The 21,901-nt window shown below is 44.4% G+C and overlaps 1 protein-coding gene across 2 annotated transcripts in view; it reads right to left on the bottom strand.

Moving 5' to 3' along the window:
• WDR7 (WD repeat domain 7) overlaps positions 1–21,901 on the bottom strand; it is a 298,065-nt gene that overhangs the window by 184,341 nt on the left and 91,823 nt on the right. Inside the window, exons 16-17 of one of the 2 annotated variants that reach the window (XM_083155233.1) lie at positions 21,338–21,426; positions 8,738–8,824 (exon numbers count right to left, since the gene is read on the bottom strand). In XM_083155233.1, the coding sequence (XP_083011359.1) occupies positions 8,738–8,824; positions 21,338–21,426 (176 nt within the window). The remainder of the gene's footprint in view (positions 1–8,737; positions 8,825–21,337; positions 21,427–21,901) is intronic. The other variant, XM_083155236.1, reaches the window with a different exon arrangement.

Raw genomic sequence — 21,901 nt, 5'->3', positions numbered from 1 at the left:
CAACAGGTAGATTGCTGTGCACACGTAGGTGTGGTGTAACACACCTCTACACCAACAGGTAGATTGCACACACAGGTGTGGTATAACACACCTCTGCACCAAAAGGTATATTGCACACACAGGTGTGGTATAACACACCTCTGCACCAAAAGGTAGATTGCTGCGCACACATAGGTGTGGTATAACACACCTCTGCACCAACAGGTAGATTGCTGTGCACACGTAGGTGTGGTGTAACACACCTCTACACCAACAGGTAGATTGCTGTACACACGTAGGTGTGGTGTAACACACCTCTACACCAACAGGTAGATTGCACACACAGGTGTGGTATAACACACCTCTGCACCAAAAGGTAGATTGCTGCGCACACATAGGTGTGGTATAACACACCTCTGCACCAACAGGTAGATTGCTGTGCACACGTAGGTGTGGTGTAACACACCTCTACACCAACAGGTAGATTGCTGTGCACACGTAGGTGTGGTGTAACACACCTCTACACCAACAGGTAGATTGCACACACAGGTGTGGTATAACACACCTCTGCACCAAAAGGTAGATTGCTGCGCACACATAGGTGTGGTATAACACACCTCTGCACCAACAGGTAGATTGCTGTGCACACATATGTGTGGTATAACACACCTCTGCCCTCTGCATCAACAGGTAGATTGCTGTGCACACACAGGTGTGGTATAACACACCTCTGCACCAACAGGTAGACTGACTGCCTTCTCAATAGAAGTACAGTAGGAGCAAGTTTCATCTTTGCTCCTTTGGTCATGGCTAGCCATGGCTATTCTATTGTTCTCAGCTGCAATACAATACGTATTGCAGCTGAGAACAATAGAATAGCCATGGCTAGCCATGGCCAAAGGAGCAAAGATGAAACTTGCTCCTACTGTATGCCGGGGCTGGTTAGGGATACCCTGCCAGGGAATGGTGACGAGAAGGGAGCATGTGGGGGTCTCGGTTAGGTATAGGCAGTATTGGGGAGGTTAGGGTTAGGCTGCAGGGGAAGGGGGGGAGGGGGAGTTTGAGTTGGCACTTAGAAAGAAGGGTTAGGCACTAAAGGGATCCAGTTAAGGTTAGGCTGTAGAAGGGTCGTTAGGGTTAGGTTCTAAGAGGGCGGTTAAGGTTAAGCTGTTGGAGAAGAAGGGTTAGGTGAAGGTAGGGAGGGTTAGAATACTAACCACCAGGGTATTGGGATTCTGCATATCGGGATGCCTCACTTAGAACCCCTATCCTGATACCATCACGTTACTGTTACCAGAGACATTGCATTTCGTTATTCAGGCTGGAATTTGATCATGAAATCTGACCAAGACCCGTTTTTTTATTAACAGGTATAGCAAACAAAGACATGATTCTAAACTGAAATAACTGGCTGTGTTATTTGCTGGATTTTACAGTACGTAAATTCAATAATCCAACCCAAATTCCGATAATGATCTAAATAAAAAAGAGAACATGTTGGAAATGTGATCCCAAGAGAAATGTCTGCTGACCTGCATGATCATTGTCTTATTGTACGAACGGCCCCAATAGCAGACCTTGTCCAATCGGTCCTCTTATAGGTCACCAGCATGAAATCATGGTGTGTGTGTTTGTGTTTGTCTTACACCAAAATAAAGTGAGCATGATGTATACATCCTGCCGGCTACGCCAAAAGATTTGGAGGTAGAAATAACATGTCCAAGCAAATATTCACCTTTATACCACAGTCAATTTAGGAGATAAAAAACGTTCCATGTTAACCCAAGTGCCGATGTTTTCTATGTGAAATGTACCCGTGATGAGATGTTTATTGAACCTGTTATGTAATGTCAAAATTTTTAGTGCTTCAATAAAAATTATATTAAAAAAAAAAAAAAAAACGTTTAACTTATGTTACTGAAGCACACACGTCCATTCAGTGCACCTGTACATGGCCAGGAACAGGATAAAGTAACATTTCTGGTAATGAGTACATTAAGTGCACTATGATACCTGCTTTTTAGGTCTTCGCGCTACACGTTTACATTACCAGTGCCTCAAAAGATGCGTTCAGTTCCATTTCCAACGCAATTCTGAATCTTAGAGATTGGGAATTTTATTTTTGACTATATATGAGTCACATATACACTTTCACATTGTCCTCTCAAGACAGACGTAGATTATTGAACTGTGCAAACATAAAAAAAGTGAAATATCATATGATAAATACTGTATTTCTCTTCCATGGAAGGATTTCAGTGGAACCAGTTATGGCAGTTAGGGAACTTTTACAAATAAATCTCTATGAACCTTTAAGTAAGATGGAGCTACATTGAGCTGAGTCAAGTTGCTAGGGGAGCGGAGATGAGAAAAAACTATAAGCTCTTGCCAATAGGACGTCAATTATGGCTGTGGCTGAACCCCTCAAGGAGGTTCATTTGCTTTGTGGAATCTGCTATAGGCAACACCTGCAATTGTTCTCATTAGGTTTGATAACTATCCAACGCAATAGTTGCTATGTCCAAAACTTTCACATGCTCTTTTTAGAAAGTTTAATCAATCTCCCCCCCTAAATCCCTGACTACAGAAGAGTAAACACACACACACGGGTGCATTTTAGTCAACAGCATCACACAGGTTCTCAAACTCGATCTTCAGGACCGCACACAGTTCATGTTTTTCCCAAGTCACCTGTGCCTTTTTAAAACGTGATAGTTGGTGATACACAGTGAACCTGCTGGGTGACCTGAAGAATATGGCCTGTGTGGGGTCAGTGTTTGAGAACCACTGATCTGGCAGTACTGTATATTATAGGAGTGTGGGCAAAAATCCAGAGTACCCAGTTGCAGGTCCATCTTAACAGCACTGTAGGCCCTGGGCAAATCATTTCATTTTGGGCCCAACACTCATTCATGGGAAAAAACTTAAACAAAAACAAATCATGTCTGTCATCACTGTGATTGGTGGATAGCTCCAGCCATCCACCAATCACCATGCTGTCTGGCTACAGTCTGGTAAGCAGGAAGAGAATGCTAGCTGGTCACTCTGTGTGTGATTTACAATTACAGCGACCAGGCAGCATTCTCCTCTGTCTCCCAAGAAGCTCAGGAGGCAGATGCCAACAACCCAATCTGCCCCAGCTCAAAGGCCTCTACAACTGGAGGGCCCCTGGGCAGCTAGCTGCCCACTGAGCCCATATGTTAAGATGGCCCTGCCCAGAGAAAACCGAAAGGGCTCTAGTCGGGAATCCAACAGATAACTATGATGACTACTACTGTTACAACTACAATGGGCAGTGGTGAAACATGTGGGTGGTGAGCTCAGGTGCACAAATATAAATTGGGCCCCCCTACTCCACCCCAAGTTCACAATAGGCAACATAGCAGTGGCTGACAGGGAATGGCTGAGGGTGACAGGGAGAGGCAGGGAAAAATAGTGAGTGACAGGAAGAGGGCCCCTTACTCCTCAGCGGCATCAATGCAGTGCACATGCTGCACCAATGGTAGTTCCGCATATGACAAAGGGGTTGAGCAGTGTACAGTATATAGAAAGTCAGAGGTCACCTACATGCAACATGCTGCTCTCTACTATGTGACATGCTGTATAACGGTCCATATTGCAGCCTGTAAACTATAATCAAATCAAATTCAAAAACAGATTGAAGGAGCCATCAAAATAATCCCTGGTTCCTGAGAACAAGAACCTCTGCAGATCATGCCTAGCCCGACACAGGACAATGCATTGTCCTATCCTTCTGTAGAGCGGTTGCTAACACAAACAGCAACCCAAGCTGTACAATTACCAGTAAAGTGGATATTCTATGGAACCACAAGGTTGTGGAGGTACATTAAACAGTATTTTCACAACTGGGGGAGGGCACAGACAACAGTGAAGCCAAAGTTAGCTCCTTTGATCTCTTTGCGAGTTAGTAAACGGTGATGAGTGTGATAATCTGGCAGAAGACACGCTTATTGTCGGTGCTTATCTCCAGATGGAGTGTGGCAGGATGCTTCCTTCTACCGAGATTAAACCTGAAAGAGATCTTGCACAAGGAGAAGTGATATAAAATAAGGCTCAGCGGTTTATCTCCATCTGCACACGTATTCCATTCACTGATTATTGTCCTGCATTTGTAATGATTGTAGGAAATAAAACAATACGTAGACTATGCGCCATATACGCGGCTTCCTGAGGGAAGCTCATTGGGTCAGTGGTCGCTGGGTCTCCTTGTGCGAAGGAGCAAATCCTGTTCTGAAATCTACTTTATCCGCACGATTTTTTTTTATTTGAAAGCACCAAAACATAAAAATTAGCTTTTTTTTATTTTATTTTTTTAAAGGTGATGCTGGTGTTTTTGTTAATGAGAATCACACATGTTATGTACATGACAGCGTAATACGGCATACACTATGCAAACTAGTTTATTTAAGCAAAATACAAACTAAACATGCTTAAGTATGTAATACCCCAGCCTTTAATATTTATTCTAAGTCACCTTTTACATTATAATTAGCTTTGAAAGGGTGTACACATGGTGCGATTCCTTTTCGATTCAATCGGGGTTGAAGCGCAGGGCACAGTGTACACATTCGAATAAGACTATATAGTACAGATCTGTAGGTACTTGTTTCCTAGTACGGCGCCCATCGCATTGTATACCATAAGACTAAATTTGGTATGCGATGCGACGCGGTACAATAAAAAATTGCATGCCATTGTATGCCATACAATGCGATGGTATACGATTTTTTATCCGTATTTTTATTATTACCCAGATGGGTCCTTACAATGTTAAATGCCCCCCCACTATCAACGCCAACCCGAAGCGTGGAGAGCACAGCGAGCCCGCGAGGGGCGGCGGTGCGCATCCTCAGACCTTTTCATACCCCCACTATCCATGTCGGCGTGGAGTTGATTTTATATAGTGTGGCGAGCGCAGCGAGCCACCGAGCCCGAAGCATAGTGAGGGGACGCGGAATACATGTAAAGTAATACGCGTCACCTCGCCACACTATCTAAAATCAACTCCACGCCGACGTGGATAGTGGGGGTATGAAGATTGTTGGAGGACGCGTACCGCCGCTGCGCTCGCCACGCTTCAGGTTTGCGTTGATAGTGGAGGTGCATTTAACATTGTAAGCACCCAATTAGGGTGCTTATACAATAAAACATCGTATCGTATCGCATCGCATGCAGCTATATGGCATGCGATGCGATGGCATAAGATGAAAAAATTGATTGCCTTGCTAGGAAACAAGTACCGATCTGTACTATATAGTCTTGCCTGCAAATTCAATTTTTTTTATTCGATTTCGATGCAGCGCATCGGGATCGAATCGAAATCGAATGCTGTTTGATTACGATTGGAATTTGCTTATACAGGTTGAGTATCCCTTATCCAAATATCTGTTATCCAAATTATTCTGAAAACCATAGTCTTCAAAATGTACTTTTATTTTTTGCTAAAAACCTACAGGCTACATCTGTAACTGGCACTACTGGGGAAATAACATATAACTGGCACTAAATATGAGCAAGGACATGATTGCTTGGCATTCAAATTCAGTGCCTGAGATTGTACACAAACATTGTTTCATTTTTTTAAAACCTTGTTTCATGCACAAATAAAATAGATTTGTGTGCATTTCATGTGTTTGAGGTGTTTGTACAACATAAATGCAAGATACCTCAAGTTACCTCGTTCAAATATAAAAAATTTCCAAAATACTGAATAATCAGTTATCCAAAATTCTTGTGGTCCCGAGCATTTTGGATAAGGGATACTCAACAGATACTTATACAGATAATAATCTATTCGATATAGACTGAACTGGATCGAATGTGACCGAAAATCATTCAGTTTAGATTCTATTTTGATATAGTCAAAATAGAAACGAAAGTGAGCCTGAATCGCACCGTGTGTACGGGGCACTACCGAGTGTACACCCTATACGTTTTCTGGGGGGAAGAATGTACCAAGATTATATAATGCGAGCCCAAACTTGGCTACTCTACTAGAAGATTCCAGAGTTTAGGGAGACCAATGGGGACTCTGGCAGAACACGTCACATGCTAACGCTATGCCCACTTCCTAGTAAAATGTCCAAGGCAGGGGATGTAGGCGGTCATCAGGATCCTGGCATCCTCTGTATTATTCATGGAATTTTGATGTTGGGCATAAAATAGGACTATTTGCCCCATATCCAACCTTGATATTCTGCACTTTCTCCCTGTGAACTCTCCCAGAGGGGATGGAGAGAAATAGATAATTATGTCTTGGCCAACCATTCGAAGGAGATTTAATGCGACTTGTTTAAGTTACTTGGATGATGTTTATGCACCCTGAGAGCTTTGACAGGGCCGTAGAACGACATTTTTTTTGGTGACTTTTTTTGTATTGGCTTTCTAAAAATAATAATGACAACATGTGCAAGGAGCAAGGTGGGGAAGACATGAAGAGAAAGGAAAGGTGTGGGTCAGAATCTAGCGGGAATGCAGGAGTCACGGCTACGGTAACTAAAGTAAATTAGCGCGCAAGCAAAAATATCAATTAAGACTACACACATGATATGTATATAGCTGGTGAGACATAATAAGGAGGAGACTCAACATTAGCTGAACAACATGGAACTCTGTCTGTGCCTGCATCAACTGAGGGGGGGAGTGGAGGAATCACTGCCCAGAAGATTTGGGATTGAGCAGAATTCAGAGGGGTCTCAGCCTCAATCTAGTGTGTGACGTTGAATGTTTTTTCCAAAGCTGCGCCTGAATGTACTTTCCACTTACTGATAGGTGGATCAAATAGATGACAATTTCTAACTTGTTTCAGATGCTCTTTGACCTTCAGATTCACAACCTGAGCCTCCTGTGAAGCTTTTAGCTACAATATGTGGCAGTTATTCTAATGCTTTGTTAGGGGAGGTTAAACTTGCATATTTGGGTGTCGCTGCCAGCATTAAACGCTGTGGCATATGCAATTCGCACACAATGAGATTGACCCTTTAGGTGGCTACACACATACATTACGCTTTCCTTCAGAACCTACTGTACCTACAAAATATTGGACATATAACTGTGGATTATTATCCACATACAGCTAGCCTCCATTCAGGTTAAACAGTACCTATAGTCGTGCTGTGCCCTGAATCTGTAGCACCAGGCAGCTTTATATGGGACTTTCTCCTTTTAAATACTTCTTATTTACAAAACTGGGCATAAACCGCTTCTTCTGATTAAAATGATATTCGGCATGCCTACAGTGTGTGTGACCAGGAAATCACGGCGGCAAAGCACTTCTTATGCAGATAGTGCCGTGGCCCCACACAGAATATAGGCATGCTACATATCACTTTAATCAGCAGAAGCGGCTTATGCATCCTATTCACTCAGTTTTGCACATAAGATGCAGACAATGTCGTACAGTGCTGCAGAGTCATACGGGTTACAAATAGAGAAACTTGTATCAATGGAGCATAGATGTACGTGGACACATCTGTATGTGTTGCGATCAAAGTGGACACATATGTCACAATCACCTAGAAAAGGGATACCATCTAAGGACAGAATCCAATTTGCCTCAGTAATTTAGCACAGCTAATTGACTCATCTGGGACTACCCTATTAGCCCCGATTCTGACACTTATCAGGTATTTTGTTTTGCCTGCCTTAAGCAGGTGAAACTAAATACCCAATAACCTTTTTTTCCAATATAGCAACCGTAGAAACACATAGGTTTGTAGGATCCTATGTATTTCTGTGTGAAAACGGGTCATTTTTCACACACACACACACACACACAAAAAAGGAACTATAATTGGAAAATCACCCTAAACCCATTTATGTTAGGCTAATACTATACCACATATGCCCTACACAGAGAGACACTATCTTTGCTGTCTGGTTTATTCTGAAACAGAATACTATAGTGATAAACAGTATTTGGGTTTTCACACAGCAAATACAGCCTGTAAAAAAGAAGCAATTTAGTATATTAAAATGTACGCTTGTAATCTCGAGGGTGATATTCTTTCCATTCTCTAGGTGTTCAAAAGCATTTCGATAAATCGGATGAAAAAGTGTCAAATTGCAGGTGAGCAATCTTCAATTCCGATCCGCTGTCCTGGGCGCATCGAATCAGAAATCGCTAAGGCTGAACTAATGGCATCCATACACCGTGCTATGTACGGGTGCTAATATGTATGGGTGCGATGTTTGCTCCCACGCACAGCACATAAAGTAGGTGCCGCCTGTACTTTTTAAACTAGACTGCATCGCCCATCACATGCATTTTGAACAAGATGCGATGCAATCTAGTTTAAAACACATGGAGTTTATCGCGGCATAAGGATTGTTGGATCCCGTAGCCTTTGCGGAGATTGCATTCGATATATTGTATGCAAAAGAAACACATACGATATATCTCACGCTATCCTTCTGCCCGGGAGCCCAGCGAGCAGCTGTTGGGGTACCGCATGCAAGGGAGGCATGCGAGACCTTGCAGTAATGTATGGGCACCTTTAGGTCCCGATTCATAGTGGGAGGAGCTTATTTTTTTTGTGCCCAGGACAGAGACGCAGGGGGCAAGTGCATTACATACGGTCTGGTACATAGCAAGTCTCAAGTACATCTGCAGCCCATGCATTGGAAGAAGCAAGTAGGACACTGCAGATATGAAAATCTCACACCTTACAAAAGCCATCGTATAGAGACAAACATAAGAAGGAAAATAAATAGAAAGCAGGAGAAAGAGGCAAAATACCTTCATTGACTGAGAAACAGGAATGCAAAGTACGGTCAGACCCAGAGAGATCGGAGTCAGTGCGAGCAGAAGCATCAGGCGCAACAGCTTGCAGAGGAAACAAGAGAAGAAAGACAGGAGAATATGAGAAACAGCAGCACTTCCATTCAGAACAGATCAGTATAGAGGTAGAACACAGAGAAAAGGTTGCAGACCAAAATAATAAAGACAAGCAGATACTGGCAGTGCAGTAGTGACAGACAGGAAGAGCGCAACATAAGAAGCAGCACACAGCACAACACTTTCCAAGCTCAAGGCAGAGAGAATCCGGAATCTAATAAAAACAGACAGCAACTGGTTAAAGTGTTTTTATTTTGTTTGTTTTTCTGAGTGTATAAACCTGTGGGGTTGGTAGAGAGGAGAAAACAGCGCCACATTCCACGTTTGGGGGTAATCGGCTGCGGGGTGTGGGGGTACACTACAAGTGCCCCGTGTTGTACAGAAGAGGTGGGGGTGTACACCCTGCGCTTAATTACCACACATCCAGAGTATTAATGATACTGATACAATGTATGTAAAATAAAATAAAATAATTTTTATTTAATTTAAATTAACAGAGTTTTTTAAAAAGAAAAATTCATACGATTTATGCTGTAAATGTGAAAAATATAAAAAATATATATATAAATATATATGCACATGTACAGGGTATTTCAATTAGAATTGATATAGTAAAAATGATATTAGCAATGATAATAACAATGGATTTCCTAGTACCAGTACACATACACAAAACGGATGGGGGGTCACAGGACAAACATTTAAAGTCCAGTACCGGTATTATCCAGCAAACGCTGTGTATCTTCTTTCCTTATGAAAGGTGTTCTGGTTGTACCTTATTCCAGGGTGCAGGGGGTCTGCCGGCAGACTTACCCGTCACTGCCGTGTTGCGCAAACGGCTGAGGCGGGGAACTTCACTGAACATCGACCAGTTTCGCCGGGAGGCTTCTTCAGGATGCTGCATCCTGAAGAAGCCTCCCGGCGAAACTGGTCGATGTTCAGTGAAGTTCCCCGCCTCAGCCGTTTGCGCAACACGGCAGTGACGGGTAAGTCTGCCGGCAGACCCCCTGCACCCTGGAATAAGGTACACCCAGAACACCTTTCATAAGGAAAGAAGATACACAGCGTTTGCTGGATAATACCGGTACTGGACTTTAAATGTTTGTCCTGTGACCCCCCATCCGTTTTGTGTATGTGTACTGGTACTAGGAAATCCATTGTTATTATCATTGCTAATATCATTTTTACTATATCAATTCTAATTGAAATACCCTGTACATGTGCATATATATTTATATATATATTTTTTATATTTTTCACATTTACAGCATAAATCGTATGAATTTTTCTTTTTAAAAAACTCTGTTAATTTAAATTAAATAAAAATTATTTTATTTTATTTTACATACATTGTATCAGTATCATTAATACTCTGGATGTGTGGTAATTAAGCGCAGGGTGTACACCCCCACCTCTTCTGTATAAACCTGTGCTTGGACACAAAGAGGTCATGTGTGGCCATTATGATCAGGGTAATTTTCCCCTCTAACGCCTTACATATTTATTGCAGTGACACAGTCTATGTGTGTGAGATTGTGTGATCGAATGGTGATGTCACAGAGTGAGTGCAGTCACACAGTCTATGTAGCAGGTTAGTGTGTGATTGGTGATGTCATAGAGTGAGCACAACCATACAGTCTATGTAGCAGGTTAGCATGTGAATGGATGGTGAGGTCACAGAGGGAGTTCAGTGCAGTCACAAAGTCTGTATGTAGCAGGTGAGTGAGGGACTGGATGGTGATGTCACAGTGGGCCTTATTTTGGTTCATTCTTTCTGACAAAATCCTTCTTAGATGGACAAAACCATGTGCACTGCAGGGGGGGCAGATGTAAAATGTGCAGAGAGAATTAGATTTGGGTGAGTAATTTTGTTTCTGTGCAGGGAAAATACTGACTGCTTTATTTTTACACTGCAATATAGATCTCACTTTGAAGTAAAACCCCACCCAAATCTAATTCTCTCTGCACATGTTACATCGGTACTCTTTACCTAGAACGGCGCCCGTCGCGGGCATCGCGGGTACATTTATGCCTGCCCGCGACGCGACCGACGCGATGCCCGCGATTTTCCCATTGAAAACCATGTTAAACCTGAAAAATCGCGTCGGTCGCGTCGCGGCCGGCCATAAACGTACCCGCGATGCCCGCGACGCGATGCTCCCGATTTCCCATAGGAAGCAATGTTAAAAGCCGCGATGGACCCGATTTTAGTGTTAAATGCCTCAATCCACCCGATTTGGCCATAGGAATCAATGTTAAATGGGCTACAGAGCCCATTAACCCTTAAATGTCCCCCCAAATTTTTAACGACACCCCACGATCAACGCCAACCCGAAGCGTGGCGAGCGCAGCGAGCCCGCGAGGGGCGGCGGTACGCGTCCTCCGACCTTTTCATGCCCTACTATCCACGTCGGTGTGGTGTGAGAATAGAATAGTGTGGCGAGCGCAGCGAGCCACCGAGCCCGAAGCGTGGCGAGCGCAGCGAGCCCCGCGAGGGGACGCGGATACCTTCACAGGTAAGCGCGTCCCCTCGCGGGCTTCACAGGTGTCCGTGGCCACGCGGACACCTGTGAAGCCCGCGAGGGGACGCGTATAACTGTGAAGGTATCCGCGTCCCCTCGCGGGGCTCGCTGCGCTCGCCACGCTTCGGGCTCGGTGGCTCGCTGCGCTCGCCACACTATTCTATTCTCAACTCCACGCCGACGTGGATAGTAGGGCATGAAAAGGTCGTAGGACGCGTACCGCCGCCGCTCGCCACGCTTCGGGTTGGCGTGGATCGTGGGGTGGCGTACAAAAATTGGGGGGACATTTAAGGGTTAATTGGGGCTATTTGGGCTCTGTAGCCCATTTAACATTGATTCCTATGGGAAAATCGCGGGCATTGAGGCATTTAACGCTAAAATCGCGGTCAATCAGGCTTTTTAACATTGTTCTCTATGGGAAAATCGCGGTAATCGCGGGTACCCGATTTTGATGTACCCGCGATTTACCCGCGATTTACCCGCGATGCCGCGATTACCGCGATTTTACCCGCGATGCCCGCGATTTCAATCGTGGGCGCCGTTCTAGGTAAAGAGTACCGTTACATCTGCCCCACCTGCAGTGCACATGGTTTTGCCCATCTAAGAAGGATTTTGTCAGAAAGAATGAACCAAAATAAGGCCCAGTGAGTGCAGTGCAGTCACACAGTGTAGGCAGTAGCTTGGTGTGTTATTGGATAGTGATGTCACAGAGGGAGCACAGTCCAGCTGCACCGTCTATGTAGCAGGTTAGTGTGTGACTGCATGGTGATGTCACAGTGAGTGCAGTCACACAGTGTAGGCAGTAGCTTGGTGTGTGATTGGATAGTGATGTCACAGAGGGAGCGCAGTCCAGCTGCACAGTCTATGTAGCAGGTGAGTGTGTGACTGGATGGTGATGTCACAGTGAGTGCAGTGCAGTCACACAGTGTAGGCAGTAGCTTGGTGTTTTATTGGATAGTGATGTCACAGAGGGAGCACAGTACAGCTGCACAGTCTATGCAGCAGGTTAGTGTGTGACTGCATGGTGATGTCACAGTGAGTGCAGTCACACAGTGTAGGCAGTAGCTTGGTGTGTTATTGGATAGTGATGTCACAGAGGGAGCACAGTCCAGCTGCACAGTCTATGTAGCAGGTTAGTGTGTGCTTGCATGGTGACGTCACAGTGAGTGCAGTGCAGTCAAACAGTGTAGGCAGTAGCTTGGTGTTTTATTGGATAGTGATGTCACAGAGGGAGCACAGTCCAGCTGCACAGTCTATGTAGCAGGTTAGTGTGTGCTTGCATGGTGACGTCACAGTGAGTGCAGTGCAGTCACACAGTGTAGGCAGTAGCTTGGTGTGTTTTTGGATAGTGATGTCACAGAGGGAGCACAGTACAGCTGCACAGTCTATGTAGCAGGTTAGTGTGTGACTGCATGGTGATGTCACAGTGAGTGCAGTGCAGTCACACAGTGTAAGCAGTAGCTTGGTGTGTTATTGGATAGTGATGTCACAGAGGGGGCACAGTCCAGCTGCACAGTCTATGTAGCAGGTTAGTGTGTGCTTGCATGGTGTTGTTACAGGGTAAATGAAGTGAGCGCAGTTGTCCCATAGTCGAGGTAGCAGGTTAGTCTGTGACAATCGTCCTGCCATCCTGACTACTAGCAATAAGCCAATCTGTGGTTTTGCCTGTAAACATTACACTGCTGTGGGTCACTTTGTGGGACATAAAGGATTCAGAGAAATATTTTGTAGCTCATCACTGGAATAAACCACAGATGGTCATGTTTTGGAGTGTCACAATTACACCTTCTAGTAGTCACACAGTTTGTGCTGTCAGCCATTGGTCTTCCATGTTGTAGGATGTCTGTGAAATGTCACATAACCTTGCACAGGTATACACTCGTCAGAGTTCACAACTACCTGTCCATACACTAGAGTGATATCGCGTACGAATGCACAATTTACATGGGTCGTGCGATGGATTGCATGCGCATTATGAGGTATATTGGTTCGATGAGCAGTCCCGCGGGTCAAGAGGTCGATCCTCAGATCATACGTGTTGCATGTATGAGCGGACAGCTTTGTGTGTAAGCAGATGGCTCGTTCGTTCTTATGACCTGCGATCACCAGATCCCCCCATCAAAGACTCCATAAAACAGAGATGTACAAATGTTGCACACCCCACTGATTGGTGAAAGCCAGCCGTGGACTTTTGTCACTCCCAGATGTTTTATTAATGTGAAAAAGACGCACATATTGAAAGTATTTTATTAAGCACATCCCAAAACAATTGCACACAGGTAAACTAGCTGCATAGACACAGATTGTAGTGTTCCCGCTAGGCTGTTTTAGCTGGGCGCTGCGCCCTGCCCGATTTTTAAAGGGCAAAATGCTCCCTGCCCCTCTCGCAGCACCCCGCTAAAAAAACAGTCTCACGGGGAAGCCCAGCGTCGCCGTAGACGGCGATGCCCGGCGATGCCCGGGACGGCGATGCCCGGCGCTTCCCCGGCAGCACAGTGGTTTCGGAGGGGACAGGCCCGGGCACGCCCTCTTTCATGACTTTGGTGGCCTGGGACCGCCCCCAGCTGTGACGTCGGCGGGCCCGGTCCGCCGCCCTGCCCGCTGTCACTCCTAGAGTGAACACTAGATTGCATCTCCTACAGGTAGGCAAGAGGTTTAAAGACCATCTGATGGCGTCTATCTGTGCCATGCAGTGTGTGGGCATGCACTGTAAAGGTGCATACACACGGTGAGATTTCACTTTCTATTTGACCCTTATTCGATCTGGGACTGGGTTGGTTTTGACTATATAGTACAGATCTGTTCTATAGTCTGTCAAGACTATTTTTCTATTCGACTTACGCCACACGGGAGCGCGCGCATCAGGATCGAATCTGCATTGAATGTAGAAAAACCATACGATTTCCATTAGGTTTTCTAATCGATTTTGCTTCTATAAGCAAAATTGAATAGAAAAATAGTACATATCTTACCCTCTATAATAGTGGGTACACACAGTGCGATTTTGCTTGCTGCTTGATTGGGATCTAATTGAATGGTACGCAAAATGCATTCGATTTGACTATATAGTCTTGTATGACCAGACTATTTTTCTATTCCGATTTACACCACACGGGAGCGCGCATCAGGATCAAATCTGCATTGAATGTAGAAAACCCATTCGATGCCCATTCGATTTTCTTTTCAAATTAGTTTCTATAAGCAAAACCAAATAGAATAAATAGCACGTATCTCGCTGTATGTACCCTCAGGTACCCCTTATGTGCGCTATACAGTATGTGTATATGAGTATTAGGTCAACAGTGAAAAAATTGGACCCCAAGCAGTCAACGGGCACAAGGTCAACACGAACAGAAAGGTTGACAAAGCACATGGTCGTCAGAAAAATAATTTTGGGTTGTTCGTTTTTACCTTTAAGCACATGGACCCCCCCCAAATTAGAGTATCGCGCCCCTTATATGGCTCTTTTGCTCTCCACGCCTCGGCCGCAGCGCACGGCACAAGTAACTGTTCCTAATCCGACCATATGCGGTGTCAACAATTTTCGCGTCAACAACTTCATGTCGACATTGGGTCAGGTACTATATGGGCTCATAAGCAGAATCAATTCCTGCAAATGTTCCTGAAAAATTTGATCAAGAAAACCATAAAACCAAATAAAGCCCAAACGGTCAACTGCTATTGAAACACTGCACCAATTATAAAGCTAGAATCCTGTCCCATGATCAAACATAAAACCAAAACACTCTATTTCTGCTTTCAGTACTGGTATTTCCCCCACGCGTCCACCGTTCCAGGGCAATAAAGAGAACTGTGGTGCAAGCGGCACAGGGCTGGCCGCATTAGCATATGAAAGAGGATGAGGCCCTCATGACTCGTGCATTGTATAACTAGAGGTCAGTGCTAAGATTTAGAGGTCACTTCTTGACAATTCCTTCCTATAGAGAAATTACCATATGTCATGCGCAACCAGCTTCAAATTAATCCTTCTCTTGCTGAACGACAATGCCAGCGTTTACCTCCGCGAGTTAAACAATGTTTTGTAGAGCGGGTGTTTGCTTTTCATGCGGTTAATTTATTTTGTTGCCCCGGGACATCTGCATGAAAAAGTATCTGTTTCATAATTCAATGCAAATGTATCATCATGTCAGCGCGGCACGTGTGAGGGGCGAGATTGGCGACTCTCCGCTCATCTAGGATTCAGTTGAACAAACAAGGGCTTAATTCTGAGGAGGGGAGGAATTTGCATTCAGGCTCTTGACATAATGGGAACGTGCATTTTGAATATGTATGCCTTTCAAGCTGAATTACTGCGACATGAAGTAAAAAAAAAAAAAAAAAAAGCTCAAAAGCCGCGGCTATTATCTCTGGTTTCTATTTAAAACAGCGTCTCCTAGACCTCTCATTAATACAACGGCTTTGTAACGACGATCGCTTCTCTGAAAATAAGATTTTTTTTTAATGAAGTGCTTTAAAATTGGCTGTCGGGATGGCTTTGATGTATTTACTAGGAGTGTAAATGCTCCTGTGTTTAATAAATGTTTAGGTTGGACCCCCTGTGTGGATGAAGCGACACACTTCTCACGCGATCACTCATTCCAGTGAAGGACGCAAAGTGGCAGCAATAATAAAAGAAAAACAAAACTAATCTAGAAGGATTAATAGGACTAATACATAATACAGTGATAATGATCAGACGGGTGTTTTTGAAATCCATTTGGCCTTTACGGTGCCATTCAGAGTGTAAGCTTATGAGCAGGGCCCTCTTACCTCTCATCAATCTTGCCCGGTCTTGCTTTATTACTCTTTTATACACAATTTTAAAGAACAATATCATATGCTGGCACTATTTGAATGTAATAAAATACATATAGATCCTTACATGCAGGAATAAACTTTCTGGGCAGCGAAATGCATTAAGGGGGTTATTCTAGTCCATTCTTTCTGACAAAATCCTTCTTAGATGGACAAAACCATGTGCACTGCGGGTGGGGCAGATGTAACTTGTGCAGAGAGAATTAGATTTGGGTGGGGTTTTTCTTCAAAGTGAGATCTATATTGAAGTGTAAAATCATGCAGTCAGTATTTTCCTTGCACAGAAACAAAATAACTCACCCAAATCTAATTCTCTCTGCACATGTTACATCTGCCCCCCTGCAGTGCACATGGTTTTGTCCATCTAAGAAGGATTTTGTCAGAAAGAATGAACTAGAATAAACCCCTAAGTTATCTCACCCACCTACAGTGACTGCAGAACCAGAATAACTTACTTACCTACTTTTCAACCATTTTCATGTACTTCTTGAACTGTGAAAGCCTCACTGTTGTCTTAAACTGGATTTAACGCAACACCGGATCCAGTTCAAAACTGCAATTCTAGCGGTATTCAATAAGTGATTCCGACTGTTGGAACGTTCCGACATTCGGCATTCCGGCCCGCTTTCGTTTCAACTGACAATAACTCAACAATAACTCGACAGTAGAAATGAAATGTTCCGGCTGTCGAATGTCGGAAAGTCCAAGGATTGGCGAAAATCTCCAACACATCAAAAGGGGGACGCTAATAAGAATAGATAATTAATTTATTGTAAGTATTTTTGCAAGGATGTTTTAATTTGTATAAAGAAAAATAGATGCAGATTACTTTGATGTGTCAGTGTATACACCTCTAATTCGCCTAGATCATTTCCACAATTAGTGACTCAGAATCAAAGACTTAGGGGGGTATTCAATGTCAGGGTCACGGCAGTCGAGCTTGCTCGACCGCCGTGACCCAGTCCCGTTCTCGGTCAGCTCGACTGAGAACACGCAGGTGGGATTCAATGCCCCGTCTGCCGGGGAGCGAAAAGGGGGCGTGGCCGCGAGTTGCGGCCGGGAAGAGGCGAGCTGCAGCCGGCAGCTCGTCACTTCCCGGCTGTTCTCGGCAGAACGAGCCCGACAGCTAGTGATGTCGGGCTCGTTCTGCCGAGAAACCCTGCTCAATGCTGTCGGGGAAGACAGCATTAAATAGGGCCCGGCGGGCATCTCCCCGATCGGAGGTGCTCGCCGGAGATTGAATATCCCCCTTAAACAGAATCCAAAGAATTTTTGGAAGGAAAGACTGCACTAATTATCTCAGTAAATTATAGGCTGAATTCACAGTCATCAAACGCATATTATTTATATAGTACATTTATTTAGGTTGTCAAATAGCAATAAAATAGATGGCCACCTTAATTATAATAAATTGCATATAATAAAAAAAATGCATAGAATATACAATATTGTTATATATGTTGTATATTCTATGCATTTTTTAATTCTATGCCATTTATTATAATTAAGGTTGCCAAAAAATCTTTGGTTTGTCGAAAATCGTCCGCGAATTCGACAATCCACTGCCGTTTCCGACCAAACAGATTTGACTTTAAAAAAAGTCGGATCTGACACCCTTCGATGCTGTCGGCAGCATTGCATAGGTGAGCGCTGAAATTTTTTAGCAATTATTAATACATTTATGACACTTTATTTCATTTGCATATGTGTAAATATTCGATATTCTTCTGATCAGATCAGCGCATGTTTAAGGGTTTTCTCTGTGCATTTGGGACGGACTATCCCATTGTGGCAGCTGCTAAATAAAGCGTACCGTAAAAGTGCCTGCACAATCCCTTCCTTGGTAATTGGTTTTTGCATGCAGGAATATAATGCTGTACGGTCAGGAGTGGGATTGGTGAAAACAGGAATTAAATAAAGTATAATTTTTGCTTGGGACAAGAACATTAGGTAATACCACCAGCTTGGCCTAATCCTTTCCTTAAGGCTCTGTACAGATGGGAATTTGTGCAATACTTAGATCAATGAAGATCCCTGTCCACGTGGATGATAGTTAAACCTATATAGTGACCACCAGATACTTTGTTCTCGCAGTCCCTCCATGATGCTGGAGACATGAGATAAATACAAGATTACATCTTTTTGGAGGAGATACTGTTCTTGTTTGATTACCAGTGCCAGAAGTTACCTAGTGTCTGTGGGACTGGACAGTAAAAATCTGCCACTGCCAGTGATCCCACAGTGATTGCACGGGCTTCCCATTGTAAGCACTGGGGGTGATTCTAATCGCCATGCTCCCCTGTGTGTGTGTGCAGGTGAGTGACTGTGCAAGAGCATATACTTTTATACTCATGTGAAGCCGCTAGGTGCCAGCAGGCGCAGCAAACTGCTTGTTCACCCTCCCGTTCTGACATAGCTGCGAAATATCAAAATTTTTGCGTGTCAACCAGAATGACCTCTACTATCTGCCAATTGCATGCTAGATTATGATTGGCAGATTGTGCTTCCAATCGGTAACCTTTGTATTAGCTCTGAAGTGCTTCCGCGGCTGCAGCTGATAAAGTCATTAGAAGCTGCGAGTAAGAAGTAAGGGGGGGGGGGGGGGGGTGTTTAGGGTGCGCTTGCACAAGTTAATCTGCCAGCTTCTATAGGCTGCAGTCATTGCTTGAGCCTTCATAGCAAACTGTTAAAGCCCCCAATGCATGTGCGCCGATGTAGCCTCACATGTGATACCTCCCGGCAGCTAGATCTCATACAATACATATGTTATATTAACATTTGGAAAAAAATCAGGGGTTTGTTTCCTGTGAACACCGGGACTTTGGTTTCCCCAGCAGCTGGGTGGGGGTTAATTTAAATCTCCCTGGCAGTTGGCTCCTGCTTTGCTGGCCAATCAGCAGTAATAAATCGGCAGCACGGCAGACATTGGGGCAGAGTGCAGGGATATCCTTCTGTGATTGGAAGCTACGAGAAGATGATCTTCTGGCCGCCGCCCACTCTGAGTTTTTGACTGGTCCTATTGTGTGCAATAAGGTCAGAGAATGTGTGGACACAAATGATGTGACCATGCTAAGAAAGTGGCTAAAGGCCATTTAGGGCACAGAACATCCCTGGTGGTGGCATTACATTGGGGAAGATATAAAGCGGGAGGAGCTGCCATCTGTAATACCAAACTATCAATCCACCAGTGACATCATAACCTGCCTCAGTGAGGTCACTGGTTACTAGTACATGGATAAGCTGCAGTCTATAGCATGAAAATATGTATGAATACACTGAGGTGGTCTTTATGTGACCGGTTTCATCACATGAAGTAAGACCATGGATGCCATCTACAAAAGTCAATATCAAGTGTCAAAATAAAAAGGAGTTTGCAATAATATGACTTACTCATGAAGAGACTCCAGTCCTGCAGTCCGTCAGTAGCTAACATTTTATGCAAAGCCCAAGGGAGAGTAGGTACAATCCTAATCAATCTTTCATTATGTTCATGTGGAACATCCCTTTTAAAATGCTGATGACATAGTTAAATGTCAAATTCTTGAAAACAGCGGTGTAATACATAACTGCAGACATGTAATCACCATGCCCATATGAAGGCTCAGAAGGGACTGTTACACAGTATCCTCAAACTCCATCTGGTCAGTACAGGCAGAAAGCCCATATGATAGGACCCTTACCAGTCACACAGCAGGCTCGCATCCCTCCCTTACCTGTCACACAGCAGGCTCACATCCCTCCCTTACCCATCACACAGCAGGCTCACATCCTTCCCTTACCCATCACACAGCAGGCTCGCATCCGTCCCTTACCAGAGACACAGCAGACTCGCATCCCTCCATTACCAATGACACAGCAGGTTCACATCCCTCCATTACCCATCACACAGCAGGCTCACATCCCTCCCTTACCCATCACACAGCAGACTCGCATCCGTCCCTTACCAGAGACATAGCAGACTCGCATCCCTCCATTACCCATCACACAGCAAGCTCACATCCCTCCCTTACCCATCACACAGCAGGCTCGCATCCCTCCCTTACCTGTCACACAGCAGGCTCACATCCCTCCATTACCCATCACACAGCAGGCTCGCATCCGTCCCTTACCAATGACACAGCAGGTTCACATCCCTCCATTACCCATCACACAACAGGCTCACATCCCTCCCTTACCAGAGACACAGCAGACTCGCATCCCTCCCTTACCCATCACACAGCAAGCTCACATCCCTCCCTTACCCATCACACAGCAGGCTCGCATCCCTCCCTTACCCGTCACACAGCAGGCTCACATCCCTCCATTACCCATCACACAGCAGGCTCGCATCCGTCCCTTACCAATGACACAGCAGGTTCACATCCCTCCATTACCCATCACACAGCAGGCTCGCATCCGTCCCTTACCAGAGACACAGCAGACTCGCATCCCTCCCTTACCCATCACACAGCAAGCTCACATCCCTCCCTTACCCATCACACAGCAGGCTCGCATCCCTCCCTTACCCGTCACACAGCAGGCTCACATCCCTCCCTTACCTGTCACACAACAGGCTCGCATCCCTCCCTTAATTGTCACACACAAGACTTAACCTCCCTTATTGGTTGGTAACAGATTCATCTAAAAACAAGTTCATTTCTTGGAAATCTGTTTATCCTGATTTGAAGCATTAATACAATCTGCACTAAACATAATTAAAACACAACCCCTGAAAAAATACGCAGAGTGTATTTGTTTGCCAATAACTTATGAGCCACCATTGATGGGCATACATGTGCTACTTTACCTAAACCCTCTTGTAATTCATCATGAAGTGGTCCCTGCACTGAAGAGCTTACAATCTAGTTTGTTCCAAGTTTATCTGGTAAGAAGAGTAACCCATACAGGATTTTGAGAACACGGGTCTCAGTGGTCACCGCATCCTAGGGCACAGGCTGTCACCAGGTATATGGAAGAGACGGCTTTACTACAGGTGGACGAGGGGTTCATGTAAAATGTACTGACACAGACTTTACAAGTATTCCTCTGAATTCAGATGCGCACAACTGGAAGCATTACCCAGCTGGTAATCAGATACAGCAACAACATTCGCACTGAGAACTCTATATGTCCTATAATCTGTGGCAGGGAAAGATGCTGCGGTAGCTGTATACACTGTGGTTACCTTGTTTCATCTGTCCCTGCATGACGTTGCTGGAGCTCTGTGGCGACACCTTCCCCTTCATCGCTTCTGGAGACCCGGACCTGGGAGGCCTGTAAAATGAACAGTACAATGTACAGAGCCGTGAGCAGTTTACACACAGAGAGAGGGATGTAAAGTAAAAGTGATAAAATGTAGTGTGATAAACAGCCAACCAATCAGCTTGTAACTGCCATGTCACAGGCTGGGTTTCAAAAATTACAGGTAGGAGCCGATTGGCTGGTAGATTATCACTCTCCACTTTATCACTTTTTGAAGCTCGATACATCTGAACCTGAAGCTCCAAATGCAAAAAAATTATAATAAAATAGAATAAATGGTTTTATTTATTAAAGTGATAAAACCCCATGCAGTAGTGTGTACAAAATACCTAATGCAGGGAACCCACCCTTTGTCAGCAGTGGGGCACATCAATAATGTGGCAGTGGATGGGCTTTTAATGCATAGAAACAAAAATAAAATGACGAAACACCATGTAAAAATAAAATGCTGTTCTAAAATGGCTCGTGACACAGTGATCGTGTGTTT

Source organism: Crinia signifera, chromosome 1 (genome assembly GCF_055691185.1).
Source record: "Crinia signifera chromosome 1, ASM5569118v1, whole genome shotgun sequence".
Taxonomy (NCBI): Eukaryota; Metazoa; Chordata; class Amphibia; order Anura; family Myobatrachidae; genus Crinia; species Crinia signifera.
The sequence above is the reverse complement of the archived record's forward strand: the minus strand, read 5'-3'. Positions and strand labels throughout refer to the sequence as shown.